Source organism: Eurosta solidaginis, chromosome 2, assembly GCF_040869045.1.
Source record: "Eurosta solidaginis isolate ZX-2024a chromosome 2, ASM4086904v1, whole genome shotgun sequence".
In the NCBI taxonomy this organism is placed as follows: Eukaryota; Metazoa; Arthropoda; class Insecta; order Diptera; family Tephritidae; genus Eurosta; species Eurosta solidaginis.
In genome coordinates this window covers 63010592-63036653 of record NC_090320.1, presented here as the reverse complement: position 1 = coordinate 63036653, position 26062 = coordinate 63010592, and the positions used below count along the sequence as shown (strand labels likewise).

Below are 26062 nucleotides of genomic sequence, written 5' to 3'. Positions count from 1 at the left end.
TTGGAAAATCTGAAATACAGTTGGTTTTTCCCGAAATATATTTGACCTTTTCTGAAATAAAATGGATATTTTGTGAAGCACAATTAAAATATCTGAAATAAATATACACTTTTCTGATATAAAATTTAGCTTTTCAATTGTTGTTTTCTAAAATTTAGTTGAAAAAGGTGTAGTACGAATACGAGTACAAGCCAACTGAACTTTTCTCAACATAAGCATTATGGGGATGATGCCGAACGAACTGAGCAGGTAATTGAAGAGTAAAGTCTTTCTGGATGCATGAACAATGCCAACATCTGATGAGGCGGCTCTGATAGTGTGCGACGAAAAAGTTCTTCGAAATTGACGGATATCACCGCGCTGCCCACAGCGAGTACCGAAGAAGATTTAATTATGAGCTGTACGAACTTTAAGCAAATATCAATATCGTACAACGCATTAGGACACAACGGCTAAGCGAGCTAGGCCATGTTATGCCAATGAAAGGTAACGCTCAGGCTAAGAAAGTGTTTTATAGGAACCCGCTTACGAAAGCAGAAGAACAGGGCGACCCCCCTTCGCCGGAAGAACCATGTAAAAAACGATTTAAATTCCCTTGTTGTTACCGATTGGCTCCAGTTAGCCGAAAAAAGAATCGACTGAGGCGACTTGTTGTACGGCCAAAACCGATTAAGCGTATAAGCGCCATTTAGGTAAGGAAGTAAGATGCTGTCAGATGAGCAGCACAATCAAAATGCTGCATTTATTAAGCGATTAAGCTTGTTTACTAATTTATAGAGCATATTTTTACCACCAGTTACTTAAATAGAATTTACATTTTAATAATAATAAAAATCAAACTTGCATGTTGCTTGGGTCGTACTTGAACCCAGGACGTTCGGTATTCAAATCTGCCACTGTGCAAAACAAGTTGCAACAGTTTTGACTCTAAAACTGTACAATTTCACCAAACTGTTTCACATTACACTAAACTGGTGCAAAGTTTAAAGGTATACCAAAGTGATATTACTCCAAAAAATGTTAGAACTACACTAAAGTGTTTGTGTCCAGTAGAGTGGTTTTATCTCATAGGGTAAAAAAAATTTCTGAATTTCTTTGGGGGCACCCACCTAAAATGTTTCATTCTGTTAGATTTTAAGATTGCCAAAGTTTGAGCACAATTGTAAGATGTTAACCTGTGCCACTGGGGCCTTTTAAAATCTCGATTTTTTGGCAGTTTGGCGACTTCTGCGACCCATACCTCTCGAACGGCTAAAGTTATTTGCCCGTGTCATACATCAAATTAAAGGCGATACTGTTAATAATATTTTATATGCAATAAAAAAATACGTAAGTAGTACGCAATTCGAGATAATGAAGCCAAGGTCCCTAAAAACGTGACTAGTTACCTGATACCCTTAGAGCGAAGATGCGTTATTTGTATTATTGTTGCTTATTATGGACAAATTCTTGTACTTTGGAATCGCATTTCATTTAAATATGTTTGCTATGGTATAACGTTAATTTTAAACCCAAAACAATGTTCTTTTTAAACGGTTTTATTTAGCTTGACTTGACAGGCAGGCCGCACGGCTGCATCCGCGGCCGTTGTGAATGAATTTTGTAATTGAAATTTAAGTAACTTCCCGATAAGCTACAAGATTGAAACTTGGAATATAGTTCAGAACCCTATGAGACACATAATACATAAAAGAATAGAAAGCGACCTATGAAAAAAAATCGCCGCTAGGTGGCGCAAAGATCGAGGTATTAAAAAAAAATCGTATTTGTGTTCCGATTTCGTCCATATTTGGAACACATAATACATACATGAATAGAAAGCGAGCGACCTATGATGCCCCATTTGGCTCATATTTGGAACAAATATTACATACAGTCCGGTAGAGGTGACATCAAAATATTTTGGAGTTGGAGGAGGGACAAGCATACGTGACGCAGAGCCGAGTAAAGTCTTTGGAAGAATTATGTATTGAGGACTTATATTGTAACAAATTGTCAGGAAAGAGTCCTTGTAACAAAGAGTCACTAAATGAATCAAATATAATGAGAAATAATAAGCACTTAAATAAAGACCAAAAACTTGAAATAAAATCATTAAAAAAAAAATTTAAGTTAAACGGTTTTATTGAAAACAATTCTTACATGAAGTAATAATAATACTAAAAGCTAGAAAATAATTAGGTAGGTCCTAGGTACTAGTCATCGAACTCCTCATCAATCTAGGGAGTTGATCAGACAATTAAATAAAAGCGTTGGATGCGTCAAATTTCTATTGATAGTCATATATAAGACCAACTGAACCTTACTCAGGTTATGCTACGCCTCACATTTTTAGAAATTTCACGCGCCCAACGCTTTTATTTAATTGTCTGATCAACGCCCTAGATTGATGAGGAGTTCGATGACTAGTACCTAGGACCTACCTAATTATTTTCTAGCTTTTAGTATTATTATTACTTCATGTAAGAATTGTTTTCAATAAAACCGTTTAACTTAAAAAAATTTTTTTTATTATTTTATTTTTGTTATGTCCGGTATGTATCTATTTTTCCTCATACTGTATTACTGGCGACCCCGCACTTTGAGGTCCAGTGGCACGGGTTAACATCTTTCAATTGTGCTTAAACTTTGGCAATCTTAAAATCTAACAAAATGAAACATTTTAGGGGGATGCCCCTAAAAAAATCCGACATCGATTTTTTGAACCACCCTAGTGTCAAGGTATTCAATTCTTTGTTTGTCAAACAAATTCTTCATAAGCTTAAATCAAAATAAATAACGATGCAAAGCCAATCTGCCACACCTTATTCATAATGGCAGTCCTGCCTCCACCACTGCATTTAACTCCCACATGACTGCTGCGCCCTCTATATTATAAATTAATGTGCAATTTTGAAGTTTGGTTTAGTTTAAAGCTTGCTAACTCCATTTACAGTCATGCGCATATTTTCTATATCTGTTTTAAAAATTAGTGCTGAATAAGGCCTATGATTCGAAGGTTTTTTTTTATAGCAAATAAAGGACTAGCATTTTACTATAAAAATTTCGAAGATTTTGAAAATGTCATAATTTTTAAAGTGCACAACTGAGAAGTTATATTCTCTAGTTACTTCTTTTTAGCATGAAGCGACAAGAGCAAAATAAAATGCATAGAAAATAGTAATGAGATATAATGTGTTAAAAATATGTATATAGACACCCTGAACCTTAAGTTAAATATCGGCCAAGAAAGTCATGAATGAAATACTATAACGCCCATGCAGTGATTAATCTAGTGCACAGCAATTGTTCCATATAAGGATAAATCACCAAAAAATTTACAGACAGAAATGTGTTTGTAGATTCAGTTACAGCATGTGAATACTGTGCTTATGCGGTGTACGTAGAAAGGGTGTTACATTATGAATCAACGAAACAAAACCAAGCTGCAGCGAACATTAAGTCGCGCCAAGCACCAATTTCGCAACACAGGTTTTATGACTACCTCCAGACGGGTGTTAATCGGTTGCACAGCAGAACAGTTGGCAGTCAAAATGTACTAATAGCGCTTATGTCTGAGCTATATGAATTTGAGTTCATGAATCAAAGGATGTGACTACTTAGTATCGAGCATGAATGCTGCTCTGATTTCCGCCCTTTAATTTTCCCCATCACCGTTCTGTAAGCCAATCCCCAAGGATCAAGGTCGGCACTATCCATCAGTTCCTTGAAGCACGCTCTCCGGCTCTTTTTTTTGTATTTGTAAGCGCCGTTCTTTGGGCTATGTAGGTATTGTGTAGCGTTGGTTGGAAGCTATCTTTGGTAAAGTTTCCTAGGTTAATAGCTTTGTGGTTGCTGTGTGGGTAGACGTTACTGATGGACCATTTTGCTCGTCTCGCTATTTCGCTACTAGTCTATTGCCAGTGTCGATTGTATATTTTCCTGGCTCATTTGAAGTTCTTGACTCAGTTGTGTAAGGCTTTCGAGAACAACTCTACCTCTATCGTTAGTTGGGGTGGGATGGCCTAGAATGTTCAATGTGGTCATATCTAATCGTTCTCAAGATGTTCGGGCTAGTATTCTTCCGGATTTTCCCAACCAATGGCTGTAGTTTTAGTGTAGTACCTCAATGGTACTAGTTATCCGAACGTACCGAATCTATATACCGTTAAGTACCACCAACATCGATAAGCTCCCTAGCTAAAACAGCAACCAACAATTATTGTTAATAACATCAAGAATGTTGGGATATGTGTTTCAGATAACATGCTCAGAATTTTTAGAACGGGGCTTCCGTTGGATCTTGGCCATGCCCTTGCTGGAGCAGGGAATTTCGGCCATAACGGTTTCTGCGAAAATACCCATATTTTTCCACATGTATACTTTAAGCTATGCAGACTGCTATGAGCCTTTTAGGTTTACTCAAGATAAATAAGCTCACTAAGACGCTGGATTTTTGTTTGAAAAAACAGCACAATATGACTTATATTTCCGCCCCATACCTTATACAGTATTGGAACCGTAATTATTTTTATACAATTATGAACTGGGATCATGCCACTTCCAATCATCCCTACTATGAATGCCAGGATTAACACTGCCCCTCAATCAACAATGGAATGGTTTGATGTGGACTGTTATTATACAAACATCAAGCCATTTACTGGCGACTATCTTTAATAATAAAGCTCACATTCCGTTAGGTATGCGCAATTCGAATCTCCGGTACGTTGAGCTCGAATAAACTGAAAGTTTCGAGTTATAGCAATAATAACTTGGAATCAGGGCATCTCTGCGTTTATTACATTAATACCATCGTCTTTTTATAGTGGACTCAGGTTCAGCATCTTTCCTGAGTGCTTCATCGCTGCTTCCGTTGAAGAGAGCATAATATAAGAATTCTCTGCACATCGATTACAACTTCACAATTTTCGTTCTTACAGCGATTCTGTCCGCTCCGTCTTTTTAGTTTTAGTAAATTCTTGTTATTGCTACTCCTGCTGACTTGCGGTCCATGTTATTCGCACTCACGCCTTTTTGTCTCTACTTATTTCTTTCGCTTCCTTCTCCAACTCCTGGCAGAGTTCGAACACATATCTCGACGCATTCGATGTTGTTGTTGTTGTAGCATTGATGCGCCCCATCCAATAGGTACACCCAATCATAAATTGTTATCAATGCCCTCTAACTGAGGTCCAAGGAAACTTGCTGTTTCACCAGGTGTGGAACATAATGACAGGGGTGTTAGAGGCGTTGGTTCCACAATACAGTTGAAGAGATGATTGGTGTCATGTGGGGACACATTGCAAGCAGGACATACACTTTGTATGTCGGGGTTGATTCTGGATAAGTAAGAGTTTTACCTGTTACAGTACCCAGATCGAAGTTGAGCTAGAGTGACGCGCGTTTCCCTAGGGAGAGTGCGTTCCTCCTCTGCTAGTTTTGGGTATTATTCTTTAAGTACTGGATTTGCCGGAAAATTCCTGGCATAGAGGTCCGACGCCTGTTTGTGGATTTTACTGAGGACCTGCTTGTGCTTTTTACTACCTTTATGTTTGTCCCGTCATTTCCATACGAATTTTTGACCCACGGAAGTCTTTTTCGATAACTTCCCATTGAGCTAGACATTTGATACTTAGAACATAGTTCAGATCTGGGGGACATTACAATTCAAGTGAAAAAATCCGCTAGGTGTCACACGGATCGAGATATACAGAAAATTAATTTTAAAATGGAAATTTTGCGATCGACTTTTACTAATTTCTCGGTGATCCAGAGACTTGAAACTTAGCACATAGTTTGCGAGTCGATGGCACTATAATTCGTGTAAAACAAAATTCCGCCAGGTGGCAGACGAATCGAGATAAACGAAATTCCCTGAAAATCCCTGAAAAAACGCAGGGAATCTTGCGATCGATTTTTAAGTAACTTCGCGGTGAGCTATAGACTTAAAGATCGAGATATTAAGAAAATTAATTTTGATTTGGGAATTTTTCAAACCATTTTTAACTAACTTCCCGGCGATCTAGAGACTTGAAACTTGGCACACAGTTCGTGGCTTCGTGACAATACAACTTACGGAAAACAAAATTCCGCTGGGTGGCGCGCTAAGTGAGATAACTACAAATCCTTGAAAAACGAGGGGAATCTTGCAATCGATTTTTGAGTAACTTCCCGGTGAGCTGGAGATATGAAGCTTGAGCCGTAAGTCAGAACCCGGTGAAAATGCAATATTTTATCAAATATAAATGGACCAAAAAATAGAAGGCAATTTTTCCTTTAATACAGACATAGTCTTGTTGAATTTGTACTAAAAAACTTTAACAATAGCTCTTGTAAAAGAATTTTGGGATTTAAAATTATAAAGGTAGAGTGCGTGTTTAAATAATCAATTAGTTAATCCCAAGTACATGGTTTGCCTTAAATTGAAAGATTGCGCTCAGACCTTTATATTTTTAAATCCCAAAATTCTTTTACAAGAGCTATTGTTAAAGTTTTTTAGTAAAAAATTCAACAAGACTATGCCTGTATTAAAGGAAAAATTGCCTTCTATTTTTTGGTCCATTTATATAAAGGTATTCCTTAAAATTTTTTTATAATCTTTTTATTTGCTTCATGCGGCTGTGTTTTCAGGTGCCGTATTTCCTCATAATGTTTACGGAGATGACCCCTTGAGCTCCTGGGCGGTGTAGCCTCATCAATTAGATGTCTGTTGGGATGCCTGTAGCGGTTCTGAGGGCGGTATTTTGGCAGGCCTGTATTTTCTTCCAGTGAGTAGCCTTTAGGCTTGGCGACCATATCGGGGACGCGTAGTATGCAATCGGCTGGCCAATTGCTTTGTAAGTGGTAATGATCGTTTTTTTATCTTTACACCAAGTACTGCCGTCAAGAGATTTGATGATTTTATTACGGCTCTATATTTTCGGTACAATTTCGGTTGCATGCTCTCCAAAATGTAGACCCTGATCGAACGTCACACCCAAGTTTTGGGATGTAAGACAGTCGGTAGCATGGTGTCATCGACCAGGATGTTCAATATGGTCGACATTTGGCGCGTCCGTGTTGTAAATAAGGTCGCCGATGATTTAGTCGGTGACAATGTCTGCGGGCCTGGGCCTGTGGCCATTATTGTGCAGTCATCAAGTTAAACAAAAGTGGGGATAGGACACCACCCTGTGGCACCCCTTGTTTAATTCTTCTTGACGACGCATTTGATCTCAATGTGCTGTTCTTTCTGTCGGTTGCAAAGCGAGTTTTTTTATAGAACCAGGCGTTCTTTGTGCTCTCGGGGAAAGGCTGCGCTAATCATATGATAACACCTTCACAGCTCCAAAGGGCATTAAAAGCAAGTATGTAACTTTATAAGACCAAACTAATGATGTATCGATTCTTAAACTCGGTTCTTCTGTTGTATTTCGAAGGATAAAAATATAAAGTTTTTTTCCAAAAGGCTCTCAACACAAGCTTCCTATTATAGCGCGCACTTTAGCAAGTTTTGCGACCCAATCTAATGTTATGGTTATTTTATGTTATTATGAATGCTACTAAATATGCTAATGAGTTGCATTGAATTACGCCTGTAAGTTTAAGAATGTAGTGACGTGTTAGGTCGGCTAACCCAATATGGCTAATAGATAAATTGCAATAGGTGATAAATACCAGATTTATTAGTGCAAACGATGCGTGTTTCTGTTGACTATTATTTATATGTAAATATTTTTAATTGCTTAGCTATTGTAGTTGTTGTTTTAAACGCCTACATAGAAATTTATAAATTAGTTTAATCATCGTATTAACATGAAAACAAGCAAAATATGCAACATACCTACGCAAAACAGTGAACATTAGAGATGGAAAAAGCGGCATCCCGGTCTTTCTTAAGGGCCGAAAATCACGGGTTTTTTTAAGTAGTCCCTGCGGTGCCGCTGAAACACTTTCTTGGCCGAAGCGTCTTTGTCCATACGCACGAAGCCTTTGCGTTTTTATTCGCTGCATTGTCTTCTTTTTGCTTAAAACTCATACAGCTTATCATTATAATGATTCGATACTCGTCGTCGTAGTCATGACAGGACCATTAATCTTACGGAGAAGTTTTCTCTCGTGCACTACAAGATCTATTCCATCTTCTCTCGACACCGTCCATGATTCTGAGCCTTACATTAGAATTTTTGTTCGTCGGAAGATGACTTCACTCTTCAATTGGCTACTCAGTCCAAAGGAACACTTGTTGGCAAGAGCTATCCTCCGTTTAATTTCTAAGCTGGCATTGATTTTGATAGACGAAATCTTTCGCAGTCTCAAACTTATATCCGAATGGTTCGGAGAGGTTCCTCCCAATCTTTACGGTGCTGATGGTATTGCTCAACGCCATTTGACAGATACTTATTTATTTTGCGGGGATCTTTAATTCAGGCATAGCAGCATACAAGCAGATTCCGCGCTGTCAAAGGCTGCTTTGAAGTGGACGAAAAAATGGTGAGTGTCGTAACGTGATTCTCCTCCACAACCTAGCGCACCGTGAGTATCTGATCGATGGTAGATTTACTAGGTCTGAAGCCGCACTGATAAGGTGCAATTAGTTCGATCCGCGGTAAATATGTTTAAAAAAAGCAGTATTATCTTTTACTGAAAAACTCGGGGTTTCAAAAATCGGAAAATTTCACATCCCTCTATAGACACCTTTTACCTGAATTATGGTGAACTTTATACTAAAAGTGAAATTTTTATAAAAGCTTTGAAATTCTTTATAATTACATGTAAGTAGAAATAACTGAAAAACAGTAAAAAAGTATTGGCATCCAGCCATATATTTAGTGAAATTGCGTTTTTCTTAGCTTTGTTAATTTAGATTATTTCATATTCCAAACCGTAATTATCCGGTTATGGAAAAGAGCTAAATAACAAGTTTTTATAAAATTGTGAGAAAATATAAAATAATTTCCGGGGATCGCCATTTTATATGCAGGAGCTACATTCTGTAGTGACAAATATATAAGAGCTCAGGGTTTCCACATAGTAATGCAGAAATGACTGATGGACTTCAGTACAAACGAAGGAAAATACGACCACGTATTACTTTAGGACTTCGTCCTTTATGACTTTTACTTATTTACTTACTCTATATATAGCATATATACGAAGTAGGTATATGGCTTAAATCTACTCACCTTTGTTCTATAGAGCGGATTGCTAAAATCCCAATCTGGGGCTACGAAGAGATAACCACATTTCGATACTTTACGTGAAGCCTGTGAATATAAAATACCAAATTTTTTTTAAGTGAATAAAATAATTAAAAATATATAAAATGTTTTTACATATATTTACACCTAATTACTAACTTTGTATTTGATAGTGCTTAATGCTAAAAAACTGTCGCATTTGCAAAGAAAGTGCACAAAATATTTGAATGACAAGTAATTAAAAATTCTAACATAAAATATGAAGTATGAGTTTATTTATATTGTGTTGAAATGCTTATAAAAAAAACTAACGAAAATAAAATTCTGTGACGAATATTAGCAGTTTCGATACGTCACTATGCCGCTATTAAATAAATGCCGCATAATCAAAACAACAATGTGATGATAATATAAGACAACAAATATGTACGCACACATGAATACAGCAGCTAAGAGAAAGGGCGATATTACACACACATACACACAGCAACAAAGAGCGCGTATGACATTTCTCACACAATTACGGTGAAGACAGCAGTGAATATGAGATGCAGCAGATATGAGAGGTAAATAAACAACTAATCGAGAAGGCTGTTCGCGAAAAGATTAGACCCTGAGAGAAAGAGGCGAACGATTGAGAGTATAAAAGCGGCGCAGTTCAAGTGATGGTCAATCAGTTTGATTCTAACATGTAATAAGTAATGTACGCGTATTTGTTGTAAGTAGTATTGTAAATAAACCGTATTTTATATACAGAGCATTTGAGCGTATTGGCTCGACAGTAGAAGGCGCAAAATTATCGAGAATCCTTAAGACTCGCTACACTATACGTATACTGAAAAAGCCGTCATAACTCCGATTTTGCGGCATACGCAGGAACTTTTCTGAACCGAGTTTAATTGCTGCATTGAAATCTAATAACTCTGCCTCCTCTAATAACTCGAAACATAAGCTTGTAAGCGTAGGACACGCACAACCTTTTTCTCCTACATCTACTAGCACTGAACAGCGCTTACTTACAGGCAAATGACGCCAGAAGGCCAATTATGTTCCTCAGGTTTTCTCTTAAGATACATAAGGAACATTCTAAATCCAATGTCGTAAGACTTACACACCATCTTAGAGATTTCGCAGCCCGAGCTGCAATCTACTCCCTGTCTGCTTCATGAATAATATTGTGGCGAACATTAGCGTCACTATGCTGTTAGCAAATAATCATAACAACAAATACAGCAAGAAGCCACTATTATTTACATGTACACATTAAAGCAGACAACACTTACGTACATAGAAGGCGACGAAGAATAACTAATATACACATATGTAGTCATCTGCTAAGAGAAGAAGTTGTTACTCACGCATACATGCATATAGCTAAGTAACCAGGTATGAGATACAACTGTTCTAGAAGGCGAAACGGCTAGACCTTAGGAGGTATATGCCAACGAGGCAACAGAGAGTATAAAAGCAGCGCAAGCTGAGGAATAATCAATCTGTTTGATTTAAACACGGTATTAGTGGTGAAGTGAAGTATTATTGTGAAGTACTAGTCCCAAAGTAGTCTAATAAAGATAATTTTTCAATACTGGAGTTATATATTCGACAGTTCAGCGATTCGAGCGTTTAGCAGAAGGTGCATAAATAATCAGAAATCCCCCAGAATTCGTTACAATATGCAAGTAGAGCTGCCGACCCTGCTGCCAAGTCTGCAATTTAAAAATTGTTTCATAAAATACACCAAAAGTGTTACGAAATGTAAATAGTGGACAGAGCGCACGTTTTTAATGCAGGGTACCACGACTCGAAATCTGGCCTCATGGGAGACAATACCAGAAGCGGCAGATATGGTAAGTTTATAAGAAATTTTAAGAATCGGAATATGAAAGTAGATACATATTGAATATTGATGTTTCAGACAGGTTAAAAATTTTGTCACCCCTTGCTAACTTTGGTTTGGGGACGGACCAGTTTCGGCGTTGTACGGCTTTCAGTATCAGTTTTTTTTATGCAGTACGTCTATTTAGTATCAAAACATAAAAATATTCAACTAAAAAGGGCATATACGTATGCGGGTTTCAGTCCCAGCTCCCAAAAGCTGTGCGACTTGAAAAGTGAAGCAACATGATCACAATGTACATCCAACCCAGTACTCAACTTAGGAATACTTCACGGTAGTACCGGGGGAATTGGTACTTGACTGTGGGAGGTTTATTGCTGTTAGAGTTCCACACCGACTTTAAGGCTTTCGATGTTTCCTCATACGAAAAAAAAACATACGTCGGTCTTTTTTATTTTCCTTATGATCTGGAACCCAGTGTATATGTACGCACCACCCTCAGCGCACTTTGTTTAGTGCTTGTGTGTACTCCAGGACACGTTGGAAAGAAGTTCAATATGAGATTGCCTTAATGCTGGCTCTGTGTTATGATGCGACTGCGGCTCTTCTTCGTCTAGTAAATCTGCTAGTTTTGTCATGGCTACAATTTCAGCCTGAAAGATACTATGGTGGTCTGACAGCTTGTGCGACCTGCTTATATCTGAATGGGCACTCACCAGCCCCTACTTGTTTTTTGTAAATTTGAACCATCGCTATACAATTGTATCATATCTTTTGCCATTTTCACGCTTTGCACCAACCTTTTATCTTCATTGTGGTTTCAAAATCTCTTTCGAAACTCGGGAATGGGACCATGTTGCCTCGTGTTAGATGTCGCTTTATTAATATGGTCACACTATTTGAAAATTCGATATTAAGAAGTCTGTGTTTGCTCGACTTTTACATGACCGTACGGTTTATGTAGTAAAAAAAGAATAAAGACTTAAAACCCCAGCGGTTTAGGGGGCTTAGAATATACCCGAGGTAGGTATGCCTATCGTAACAGGCGACTAAAATAACAAATTAATTCAAGGGTTTGCCAAAGCAATATATTGCTTCTCCAACCCAATTGTCAACCTCACCTTCCCGTGGAGAATCCTGTTTCTTTAACAGCCGAGGCTCTGATGACCCGAAGTCCTGATGGATCTAGGGGGTGGGAGGGCTGGTATGGCCTAGAAGATCGCATGTGGTCATAACAAATCTTTCCTGAGATGGTCGGGCTTGGTACCGGAACGTACCGGATCTGCATCCGGCAAAGGCCCATCAACATCTATAACACTCCCCAAGGCCTTCGGGGAGTTTCCTTAACACTCCAACAACAAAGACTTAAAACAAATAGCTAACTCACAACCTCATTGAAATGACTTATAGCGAAAGGCAATGGTAATAAAATGAAGAAAATTGCAGACTCCACCTACAAACCAATTGACCAACAATTGCAACTTCACCCGCAATGGACGATCCAGTAATCGGTTGGCTTTTAACTGTTATGAAGCCAACAAGCGCAAGTTACCGAAAAACTGCAAAAATCTTGAACTAGCGTATCAAGCAATTGTACATATTTCACTGAATTCATCGAAGAAGGACAGATGCAAAAATAAGAGCAAATAAGTTTAAACAAGTAAAGGTGTCTAAGTTCGGGTGTAACCGAACATTATATACTCAGCGTGAGCTTCGGTTATACATTTGATTTCAGAAAAATTACTTTTCTACATAACACGTGGCACCACCCATTTAAAAAAAATACCTCCCCATTTCATCTTACAATAAAACTTGATAAGTGAAATATCATTGATTCAAAACTATTTTTTGCTAAGTTATTCTAGTCTACGATCCTTTTAAATTTATTTTATATCTAAGTTGCCGTGGTGTTTAACCGATCCCGTCCATTTTTAGTAAAACTATTTTCTGCTATAAGGAAAATATGTGTACCCAATTTTATTACAATCCGTTAATTTTTCTTCGAGTTATGGCTCTCGAAGCATAGAAAATTGCTTAGTCATAAAGGTGGCGGTGCCACGCCCATTTTTTAAAATTTGAAGTTTTTCCTATTTATTGTTATAAATCCACTTTGGAAATGAAATACTATTAATATAAAGCTATTTTTTGCAAAGATATAGCGTATTTTATTCGTCCACGACCCTTTTAAACATCTTTTATATAAAAGTGCGCGTGGTCCTTAACCGATTTCGTTAATTTTTCTTCAAAGCTTTCCTTATAGTAAAGGCAACCTCTTTGCCGAATTTTGTTACGATAGGTTTAACGATTTTTGATTTATGATTAATAATATTTGTAAAATTGATTTTAGCACTAGTGGGCGGTGCCACTCCCATTTAAATTTTTTTTTCAAATTTTTATCACGAGTCTCAATATCAGTCCACACGTTAAATTTCAACAGTCTAGGCGTATTATTTACTAAATAATCAGGTTTTTTGTGTTTTCCAAAATGTTATATATATAAAATCCGATTTCGCTCATTTTTAATATCAATCTATTCTGGGTTGAGGTAAGCTCGTGTACCAAATTTGGTTAAGATATCTTAATATTTACTCAAGTTATCGTGTTAACGGACAGACGGACGGACGGACATGGCCCAATCAATTTTTTTTTGATACTGATGATTTTGATATATGGAAGTCTATATCTATCTCGATTGCTTTACACCTGTACATCCAACCGTTATCCAATCAAAATTAATATAATCTGTGTGCAAAGCACGCTGAGTATAAAAAAAAAAATAACAATATCCAACATCACAATAAAATACACACCAAAAACAATGACAAAATTGGATTAGTCAAAGTAGCAAGTCGCAAACAAATAGCATAACAGGTAAATTCGCTCGTTCGGCATGACAATTCAGCGCCACAAACTGTCAGACTATTTGGTTAAAGCTAATTAAAATAAAATAAAAGCGAAAAAGTTAGCAATTGTTATCTTTTGTTTGCCGAAGAGAAAAACCATAGCAAAGTAATTGAAGTAAAAGTGATTGTTTAATTTTTTGTTTATTCATTTTTTGCTCTCGATCCTTAAACATATCAACTCTCATTAGAATTGAGTGGCATAAGGTGGCTGCCGCAACCACTTTAAATTCTATATCGACCTGGCTTGATACTTAGAGACCCCTTTGACTTTGGCGGCATCACACAAACGGAATTATTCCTTAAGTGTTGTATAACGAATTGCTATTATTTGGTTCACACATACTCGTACTAAGAAACTAATGTGTGAGCTGAACAAGACAAATAATAGCTGAAAATAATTGAAATTAAAAGTGAAAAATTGAAATACCCCCACATTGGTAGCGAGATATGTTTGGTAGATAAGCAGTAGGTATGTGGGTGTACTTGTCGACAATTCTGATAATATGGGAGTGCTGTAATCAAATACCGCTAAATACAGCTGAATGCTGAGTAAATAGTGCTAAATAACTTTAAACAAATTGGAATTTTGGGAAACGTGGACACTAACAAATGTTGCATCCTTGAAATGTAATACATGTATTTTTTTGTATGATTTCAGGCACAATATGTGAGTATGGCAGCGAAAACTTTTCTTCGGCGATCTAAGTAGAGTGTTTTTTGAACCATAGCCACTAGCAAAACCAGTGCTCTGGACAGATTTTGCGTGGAAGCAGTTATTGGCAGTGAAGCTACATGAAGTCCATGAAGGCGATTGAAGTACTTCAATACCGCAGACATCAACATAGTCCAATGAATTAAAATTTGTAGTTATCAATTTTCAATACCAATCTATTCTGGGTCCAGATAAGCCGGTATACCGAATTTGGTAAGATATCTCAATATTTGCTCAAGTTATCATGTCCGGGGCATACGGATGGACAGAAATGCCTAAATCAATTTTTTTTCGATACTGATGATTTTGATATATTGCAGTCTATATTTATCTCGATTCCTTTACACCTGTACAACCAACCCTTATCCAGTCAAAGTTAATATACTGTGGCGAATGTTGACATCACTATGCTGTTAGTAAATAATCACAACAACAAAAACAACAAGCAGCGACACTTATGTACAAGGCAACGAAGAACATTCCAAACACATAACCAGTAGCTCGAAGTGAAGGGATATCTCACATACACATATGTAGTCATCCGCTTTTTTTAGTCATCCGCTGAGAGCAGAAGTTGATACTCACACATACACACGCATATGGCTAGTAGAAAAGCATAAACTACAAATATAAATGTATATAGCTGGTAACCAAGCATGAGATACAACTGTTCGCGCGCTGAGTATAAAAATTGAAGAAAAACATTCTCTGAAACCAATAAAATATTTTAAACAAAAATCAAATATTCTTACTCATTAAATTGAAATTTTCCTCCATTAAAAAGAAATATTTTTGGAAATATATTCCTCATTTTAGGTAAGTGTTTTTTTTTTTGAGGGTAGCATTAAAATTTAAACCGGGTTTTTCGTCCAACCTCTGTAACCGACCCACGGTGGGGTATTTGATCAATCTAGCTGGCCAAAACTAAAATAGCAGTTATTTCTGTTAAAAAAGTGGTTGCCTCACTTCACCCTTATGAACGGAAATTTTTGACAGTAAATTCACGGCGTTCCGCGCAGAATTACTTGGATCGAGCACCCGATTTCGGAGGGACCCGGGGTAATTTTTCGGCATTACATGAGATATGTATGCCATTATGGGTATCAAACGAAAGGTATTTTACTTCTCATTTCTATTGACACTTTTGAGTAGGGTTGCCACTTAGGGTTGCCACCTCACCTCCTTTTTTATATTTCTTTGTATATTCACTACCATCTCGGAAACGTTTTGAACGATTTGAATCAAATTTGGTACATCGATATAGTATTACATTACAAGACTTTTCACCTAACTGTTGCCACTGAGGATATTTTCGCAAGGATGCCACCTTTTGCCAATAGGGGTATCAGTCTCTTACAAAATTGATCACCACTCAAAAAAGCGCGGGTATGCACAGCCGTTTTTGTTGTTAAACTTTGAAACACACATAAGCTAATGTATTGCCAAAAAATTACTGACATGATATGCCATGAAAAAAAGATATACACTCAGAGAAAAAAATCGTTCTAAAACGAACGAAACAAGTTCAGAATTAAGAATATTCGTTGACAAAAGTCTGTTAAATACGTTTTTCTTAACTCGTGACCGATGGGCTTGTTTTAAGAACAGTTTTTCCAAGCACACCGTTCGTATTTTATGACCACTTTGGTATTGATGTGTGAACCTTCTGTGCTCATTTCAAGCACTACCTGGGCTTGATTTAAGATTTTTCGATTTCACGCTTCGAGAACGATTTGGATTTAACAGTTTTCGGTCTTAGTTCAAGAACGGTTTGTGCTTGATCATTGGTGGGAGTGGGAAGGTACCATTTATTTATTTTTTTATTAAAAATACTTTTTTTGTCATTAATAAAAATATTAATAACAAACAAATTGTTATTAAATTCCAAAAGATTAGAAAAAAGGCATAATATGTATTTTTTCATATAATTCTCTTATTGAGAAATTCTTCTTATTTGATGATGCAATCTGAATATATATTTAAAACATTTCATAACAAGTTTGACAATTACCTGTCCATATATGAATGGAATTGAACGAAAAATAAGAATTAAAAAAATAGAACATAAACAATTATTTTAAAAAACTTAATAGTTTGACGGTGATCGAACTCGCGCCACACGATCGCAACCGCAACATCATAGCCGTTGGGCCACTATAACTGCTTTATATCTTGTGCCAAATGTTGTATTTAACATTGTAGTGCACATGAATTATACCGTTTCTTTTTTCTCGAACTTAATTTAAGAACATTGTTCTCATTAATAGAACATTTGTTCACATTTTAAGACCAGCCGTTCTAATTTCAAGAAAATGGTTGTCAGTTCAAGAACGAGGTTGTTGTTTTGAGAACAGGTCGTTCGTTTTTCAAGAACAAAAAAGTAAAAACATGAAAGGCCTGAATTGAGTCCGGTGGTGCTGGATTTTAGAACGGCGTTTTTCTCTGAGTGTATCTTTTCGTTTGCAAGGGTTTTAAAAAATTTAATATTGAAAAATAATAGCATTACAATTAGAATAACTCAGTTAAAACATGCGGTATAAAAAATCTAACATATGAATTAAAAACACATTTACCTGTCATAAAAGAAAATTTAACTAGATTTGTTTAAGGTTAAACAAGTGAACAAGTATTTAGGTTAGAACTGTATATTGCTTTTTGATCCAAAAATACATCGAGCTGCACACAATTTTTATACAACTTTAGATGTGCGCGGTTAGCTCCATTGACGTTGCAGATGGGTTTTGGGGTATGTATACTATTCAGTGGACATCTAGGAACGCCAGGGAGAGTATTTAAAAAAAAATTGGAATGTTTTGCAAAATCGACTTTTGGCCAGCTAAATTGATGAAATACCTCACCGTGCGACCGCTCCGTATGAAAAGGTGAATAATACTCATATTTATCAAAAAGAGTCTGGAAAGATTTTAGACTCTTTTTTAGCAACCCATCGTTCGTGCAGGGGCGCAACGATAGAGGAGTGAGACCTAATGTACACATAAGTTTGGCTAATTTCGCGTCCAACCGCGCGTAGAGTATAAGTGACAACAATTAATTCCTACAAAAGTTGTATGATTTTATTACCTCTCCTGTGCAGTAGCTTCATGAATGGTATTTTGCTATATATACAACATAATGATTTATTATTAATACTGTTACGAAACTGTTTTTATATAATATTTGAAACTAATCTTATTTACATAGTGAATGCCTGGGAACATTGTAGACAATACGTTTGTGTGTTAATTTGCAATATGTAAACTAAAAAAATGTAGTAACAAGTAAAAAAAACTGGATGCTTCTCGAAGCCGTAAATTAATTAATTAATAGTCCAAATTAAGCATTCATAAATGTATAGGCCATGCACCTCATACCACAGTCACATAAATTACAAAACAAATATAGATATATTTATGTGAGTATAAAATTTGATTTGCATATTTACAGATTTCAAAAGCAGATGAATTATAATATTAGTATGATTGTAGACACAAATTATTTATTGTTAGTGTACTTACAGGCGGTGTTACCGGCTTTTGTTTTATATTGCAAGTGGTAAGCATGTAAAATATATAACACAAAGTTATTAGATTTGTTAGTGGGAACATAAAGTAATTTTATAGTTGGTGAATCAATAAATGACTTATGACACGATGTAAGTATGAATATTAATTGCTTATTGTAATAGAACATTTCAAAAATATATTTTTATAATTTTCATGAAAATGAAATTGTATATTAAGTTTGTCACGAATCTCAAAATTGTAAGTCCTTAAAAAAAGAGATGAACCAACCAATAAGTACACCGAGATAACCAGGATGAGGAGCTGAGTTGATTTAGCCATATCCGTCTGTCCGTCTGTAAGTCTGTTTGTATCGAAACTAGTCCCTCAAGTTTTGAGATATCTTGATAAAATTTAGTGAGCGAGTTTTACTTAGGTGTCCGATTAGGCATTTGTTGGAACCGAAGGGATCGGACCACTTTAGCATATATCCCCCATATAACCGATTTTTCAGAATAGAGGTGTTTTGTTATATCTTCCTCAACTTATCAGATTGAAGCTTTAAACTTCACCATATGCTTTCGTATATTGCGAGAACTGTTGTCTGAGAAAATGGATGAGATCGGTCATATATATAGCATATATCCCCCACAACTGATTGTTCAGATAAGACGCTTTTCATAATTACTGCCCTATTTTACAGTTAGAGGCTTCAAATTTCAGCAAATGCTTACATATATGGCATTAATTGTTGTCTGAAAAAATGTTATAGATCGGTGGTATATATAGTATATATTCAATACAACCTATTATTCAGATAAGAAACTTTTCGTAATTTCTGACCCGTTTTAACAGCTAGAACCTTAAAATCACTCAAACGAAAGAAAGAATTTCCCAGAAAGAATGCAAGGGTGATTTCAAGCCAGGGCGCACTACTATTGTGAAACGTCAAAACGATACTGTTTATGCAAAGCCAATCCGTCAAGATCAAACCCTACTTGTTCATTGGCCAAACAAGAGAGTGTGAGGGAACGAACCAGGATAATGAGTAGTAAGATGAAACACAGGTACGACAAAAACAACAATTTGGAAGGTTTCCTGGAGAGAGATTTGGTAGTGCCTGAAGGTTTAATGTGGCCATACAAATCGTTTCCGAGATGGTCGGGCTAGCACCTTAATGGTGCTGTGTTGCCGGAGCATACCGGATCTGTATCCGGCAAAGGACCATCACATCGATAACACTCCCCAAATCCTTCGGGGAGCAACCTTATCGCTACAATAACAACAACAACAGCCGCATACAAACCATTGGCAAACCACGAAACAAAATCAAAGTCATTTGGAAAGGCTGGCAGCAGCCCAAGTAGTTACTCACACATACATATGCATATGGCTATAACCTACAAATGTACATGTATATAGCTGGTAACCAAGCATGAGCTACAACTGTTCGCGAAATTACTAGACCTTAGGAGAAAATGGGTGAACGAGGAAACCGAGCATAAAAGGAGCGCAAGCTGAGTAATAACTAATGAGTTTGATTTTGCGGAGTGAAATATAATTGTGAAGTATAATTGTACTACACCCAAAGTAGTCTAATAAAGACCAATTTGCAATGCAGAATATTGGAGTTATTTATTCGACAGTTCAGCGATGCGAACGTTAGCAGAAGGTTTCAATTAAGCGGAATTTCCCAAAATTCATTAAAATTTTTGCACCTTAACACACTCCTAGTTGTCCTGGTTGTCTTTACAAAAATGTATGCTACCGCTGTTCGAGCAGTTTTTTTCAGTATATCTACGATCTTTTTATTACCGGATTGGCACAATATATGGTAGGTGTCGTGTGGGGACACAGGCATAGTGGACATATATAACGTACACGCGCGGTATTTATTCTGCACAAGTAAGAGTTTTAACTGTACAGTATCAACGAAGTTGGGCCAGTGTGACTTGCGTCTCCCTTGATAGTGTGCTTTCTTCTTCTGCAAGGGTAGTTAGTGTATATTGATAACGGGGTTCACCGGGCGCTTCCCAGCAAAGACGTTTACCGATTTTGTGTGTATTTTGCATAGGGCCTCCTTATCCTTGTCTGATCTCATCATATTGCTCATAGAGATGATCCTTTAATCCTCTTGGAGACGGGGCTGGATCAAGCAGTTGTTTGCTAGGGTGTCAAGGTTTATGATGATTAAGCTAAAACTGCCTGTTTAGCATTTCGATATGCTCTTTAATATTGAGCTATTTTGCCTCACTATGCCGATGGTGTTCAGGGGTGATAAGAAGACATCCCGTGACTGTTTTGAGTGCAGAATTTTCGCAGGTCAGCAGCCTTCACCAGTGTGCGTTTTGAGGACCAGGTGATCAAACTGGTTTCGCGTAGCACATGAGTGGCCGTCCAATTGTTTTGTACGTGGTTAGCAACGCCTCTTTATCTTTTCCCCAAGTGATGCCGGCATGCGACTTGAAGATTTTATTGCGACTCTGTTCCTTAGATACAGTTATGTTGGCATGCGCCTTGAAGGTGAGAGTGTTATCGAACATTACCTCTAAGATCTTTGGGTGACTGATAGTTCGTAGCGCAACACGATCGACGTGAACGTTTAATATTTGCACCATCTTTTTTCTTCCAGGTCATGAACATACTGGGACTGGGGATATACGTTAATTCTAGAAACAAATTCGTCTATTGGAGGGCCAGGTCCCGTTGTAATTATCGTTCAATCGTCGCCGTAAGAAATTATAGCACGAAGCTTTGATATGCTGAAATTAAACCCACTCTGTTGAGCAGTCGCCTCAAACAGACAAAACTTGGGTGACGGTGAGTGTCCGTCCTAGTGAGGTTTTAATGTACATACATTAATTCATATTTCAGAGAGAACAAAGCATATTTTACGATAAATCTTTCAATTAATAATTTTTAATTTAACTATTAAATTTATTTTTTACTACAGTAACGGGTCAAAGTGGCGATAAAAGTTAATAAAACGTTCGCAATTCAAGTGCTTTATTATATTTATGTGTGTGGATTAGATATTTGCGAATGTATTGGTAACAGTTATGCGGCTCTATAATTGCTAAATGATTAATGAGTTTTTAATATCTTGACCAAAATGAATAAAGACTTTCTGATTACTATTCATACAATTTCATACTTTTTCCTTGCTGTTGTTTTTTTTTTTATATTTTTGAAAAATTGTAATTATTTGCTTAATTTGCTACAGAAGCCGCAAAGATTAAAAACTAATTAAATTTTCATTTCGTAGAGCAACTGCATTTCACTTGCGCTGTCACTTGTTATTGTTCCAAACTCGTGCTCATGAGCTTAAAACACACATACACACACACACTCAACGCGTGATGCATAAGAGTGCAAGTAAAATGTATATTGGTTGTCTTTTACTTACAGCTGAATATGCATGTATGTATGTATGTGTTTGTTTGTTCCATTTTAATTTAATTTATTTTTATGATCTTCACAGGTTACTCATAAATCAAATAGAAAACATTCACAATTAGATGTAAAAGTGTTTAAGCTTTTCCATAAGCATTTGCGGCAAAATAAATGACAGCTGCATTGAACAAAAAAAAAACAAAAAAAAATAAAAATTAAATGGGGGAAAATTGTAAAAAAAAGGTGCGGTTGCAAAGAAATATGAAACTAAGGCTTAACTGGAAATATCATTAAAATATATCGCATTAAATTGAATTTGTTTCCCAACTAAACAAAAGTGACAGTACAAATTGAATATAGCAAAAGCAAGGAAAACCGAAACAAAGAAATACCTGACAGATGCCATAATTGACATGATGACGTATCGTCACGGTGCATACTTACTATAAACAAGGAGAAGAGAAAAGAAAAGCAAGTAAGGGTATCTAAGTTCGGTTGTAAACATACATTAAATACTCAGCTGAGAGCTTCTATTGCACAGTTCATTTAGCTTCAGCCTTTTAAAACAAAAAAAATTGAAAAAATGGAAAAAATTTTAACTTTATGTTGCACTCTGCAATTCTAACTTTTGAACAAGGTCACCTGAAGCTATGCAAAATTGCGCATTTTGTGGGTAATGAGACCCCTTTTGTTATTCATTGTAAATACGACCCTATTTTCAGAAAAGAAAACGCATAAGTATTTCAAAAATGTGCCTGTTTATTAATCGATTTGGCCACTTTTATTGAAAATATTCCTCTTTATAAAGGATATAACAGTACCGAATTTTTTTACGATAGGTCGAATCTCCATGTGTTACGGCTCCCGAACGTAGAATGATGGCGGCTTCAAGAAGGCGATGTGTCACGCCCATTTCCGAAAATTTTCTTTAAACACAATGTATAAATAAAATGGCATTGAATTAAAGTTGTGTTTCACAAAGTTATAGTTAGCACAATTTATTCGTGTATGGTCATTTTAAATCTCAATTATATAAAAGTGGGCGTGGCCCTTTACCGATTAAGTTCATTTATTCCAAACTCATTCCTTATGAAAAGGTTAATTAATTTGCCAAGTTTTGTGTTGACATTTTAAGCCATTTTTGATTTATAACCAATAATGTTTCAAAAATTTATTTTGTCAGAAGTGGGAAGTGCCACGCCCCTTTTTAAAAATAAAAAATAGAAGTTAGTATTTCAAACCCACGTATGAAAGTTTGGTGTTTGTGGCTATATATAATAAGTGGGCTTGGTTATCATCCGATTTCGCTCATATTGAATAGCGATGAAAGACAAGTGCCAAGGAGCTCCATAACAGCAATATATCTCAAAATTTACTCAAGTTCTCGTATTCCCAGAGGGACGGCCATAGCTAACGAAATTTCTTTTCTTACCCCGATCAATTTCCTATATGAAAGTCTATATTTATCTCGATTAGTTTATGCGGTTAGAATCTAGCGTTATGTCAACGAACAAAGTTAAAACGATTTGTGAGATTTGCTCAGCTAAATATAGCAGTCTAAGTTCGGGCGGATCTAAACATTTAAAACGAACTGTAAGTTTTCAACAAACACCCTTATATCTTACAAAATAAAATCATTCAATACATATTAATATGGTAACTGCACACAGAAAGCACCGATTTGAAAACGGGTTTTCGCATTCTAAAGCTTGTTTTAGTGGGTTGGTGATTATCGATGTGAATACAATGTGATAATAGGACGTGGAAATTCGCCGAAATCAACCGATTGAAGCATATCTTATTTGCGTTTAAACTTTTAACTAACTTCCTTCTGCATAAAAAGAATAAATTATTAATCAAATTATTTACACAAAAATCTATTTTTTCCAAAAAAAAGTTTCTTGTGTGTTTGTTCGCAGTGAACCCAACATTCAAATACGCGTTCCATGAGAGCATTTCACAGTTAGCATACCATTCCATTCGCTAGAGTGGGGAGGGGAGGCGAAGAGAGAGGGGATAGGCGGAGATCCCGCGGGAGGAAGTATGAGAAGGAGTGTGAGATGGAGGGGATATGGGAAGAAGTTGAAGTAAGAGGAAAGGGAGAGGGGTGGAAAGGAAGAAGTTAATGAGAGGTTAAATAAATGGAGAGGAGTAGAGAGAAGCAGAGAGATGAGGAGGGGAGAGAGGAGAGCGGAAGTGTAAGAGGAAGAAAGAGGTTTAGTAAGTGATAAAAACCTTTTAAAAGGCACTTAAAATTGTACAGGTAAACCAATAAATTATCGAAAATGTCCAAACGCATATTTCGAATTCCTATTCAAAACATCTAAATACCCTAGAAATATATTTAATTTGATAGGCAAATTGATAGTTTAATTCCACAGCCGTAATTTTTGTACTTATGACTTTTTCCAAATATCTCGAGATGTTGGCGGTGTATTGACAAATCTGACTTACAATTGGAAATACGCGTAAGCGTCTCGAAACATATCGGTACCTGGGTCTAGCACAGGGCTCTTCAAAACTGAACCTGTAACGGTGTTATTAAGAGTATTATGAATAGAGGTAGTGGTTTTCGTTAACATGCTATAACAATATAATACTCGGAGTGTTTGCCAAACTCTGCCGAAGGGCGACCCCGCTTGGAACAAGTTTTTTTTTATTTGAAAATACTTGTTTCTAAATTTGTGATGTTGCCTTTCCCGGGACTTGAGCCCTGGATCTTCGGTGTACTAGCGGAAGCACTATACCAACACACCACGCCGGCCGAATACAAATAAAAAAGTGCTATCAAAAGTCCTAACTTTGCTTTTTGGGACACTATTGAAGAGTATCAATTGTTTTTTTGAACGTATCGAAAACTATCGATGGTTATACTATCGAATAAATAAACGGCATAGGGAGGCAATCCATATGAATCAAATCTGTACAATCGTGCTATGAAATGATGACCTCTGGTCTAGTCCCACTGAAACTCTACGAGATTACAGCTATACAACAATGTGAACAAGTACAGTGGGGTATAAAAACATGCTTTGGCGTACAAAGATTGAAAGCTGCAACAACACAAATCAATGGTGCAACGAATAAATTATGAATGAATGAGTGACGGCAAAGGCTGCATCTGTTTGTGTGAGTCAAGGTTTTATGAGTGAACACGCAGGTGAGCTAACAACGATTAACAACAAAAACCAAAAAGTGGCGATCGATGGAAAGGGAAAGCCAATGCTCGCCGCCAGGCAACATTTACAGAGCGGTGACAGCGGAACGTTTGTTGCAATACTTTCTTTTTTTTTTTAAATATAAAATCATTTGCTGCATTTAAAACAATATATGTATGCAGGTATGAAAGCGCAAAACTGCTAAGCATGAAAAATGTAAAAATATTTTATAATAAAGAAAAAACGAATAACGGCAACGAACCTTTGGATTGAAGGCGCTTTTTATTTTGGCGTTATTGCTTCGGTATAACCTCCACATATATGTATAAATATAAATACATATAGAGTGACGTAGTGAGGGGCGAGGAGGGGAGGGGAATCTTGCCCCGGGCGCTACTCACGGGGGGGGGGGGGGGGCGAAATGATCCGCAAAGCAAAACATTCTGGATAATTTGTATTTTTATTATAACTGATTTCTGTAAAAAAAATTGTATACTAAAAAATTCATGCATATGTCCGGAACACTTGCGACAGGTTGTGGAATAATTGAAAGCATATATGTATCTTCTTTTCTCACGATCAACATTACGATGGGAATTATTAAAAAACATGAATCTGAAACACGATGGAGCTCAAGAATACAAGGGTTAGCTTTATCTTAGATGGGCTTGAGAATGTAGTAGACCACTTAGAAAAATTAGCGAAGGACATTTACACCACAAGTGACACCCGAAGCGAAGCTGCAATTCTGTTGCAAAATATACCAAATTTTAGTTTCATAACATTAGTTCATTTCTGGTATGAAATCTTAAGGAGGATTGATTCAGTGCAGCTCAGATTACAAGATCCGTGTATAAATTTTAGAGAAGCGTATTATGATCTTAAATCATTAGCGACTGAACTACCCTAAATTCGAGACACTCTCTGTGAAGAAGCAATAGAAAAAGCGAGGTCTCTTTGTGAAAAATGGGATATTGATATAGTAAAAAGTGAAAGGAGGTGCAGCAAACTCGGCTAGAGATATTGGTCTTTCCGGAAAATGTGAAATTTCTCGCGTTATGAAAATTGTGCTCGATCGTCACCAACGAGAAATACGTACAAGATTTACACGACTAAATGATCTTAATTTTATATTTGCATTTCTCTTAGACGTTGGAAATGTGTTAAACAAGTATAGTAACGACTTAGGAAGAAATTGTAAGAACTTGTGTGAATTTTATAATACAGATTTCGATGGAACAGAACTTTTTATCGAAATATGTGACTGCATATCTTGCAGTAGAAAAGAAATTGAAAAAAAAATATTTTTTCCCGGGCGCAAGAAAGCCTCATTACGCCACTGTACATATATGACATGGTGCACGAAAATGTCGAAACACTTCATGAGCAACCTGCTAT

At 36.6% G+C, this 26062-nt stretch overlaps 1 protein-coding gene and 1 long non-coding RNA gene across 15 annotated transcripts in view; one reads left to right on the top strand and one right to left on the bottom strand.

The window, feature by feature from the left end:
* osp (outspread) overlaps window positions 1–26062 on the bottom strand; it is a 418306-nt gene that overhangs the window by 188618 nt on the left and 203626 nt on the right. For 12 of the 14 annotated variants that reach the window (XM_067765574.1, XM_067765576.1, XM_067765575.1 and 9 more), the window contains 2 exons: window positions 18129–18143; window positions 9147–9227 (listed from right to left, as the gene is read on the bottom strand). In XM_067765574.1, the coding sequence (XP_067621675.1) occupies window positions 9147–9227; window positions 18129–18143 (96 nt within the window). The remainder of the gene's footprint in view (window positions 1–9146; window positions 9228–18128; window positions 18144–26062) is intronic. The other 2 variants (XM_067765584.1, XM_067765585.1) reach the window with 1 other exon arrangement.
* On the top strand, window positions 14180–15320 carry LOC137242165 (uncharacterized). Its single transcript, XR_010950105.1, has 3 exons — window positions 14180–14370; window positions 14560–14826; window positions 14934–15320. It is a non-coding gene; the product is annotated as an uncharacterized lncRNA (long non-coding RNA).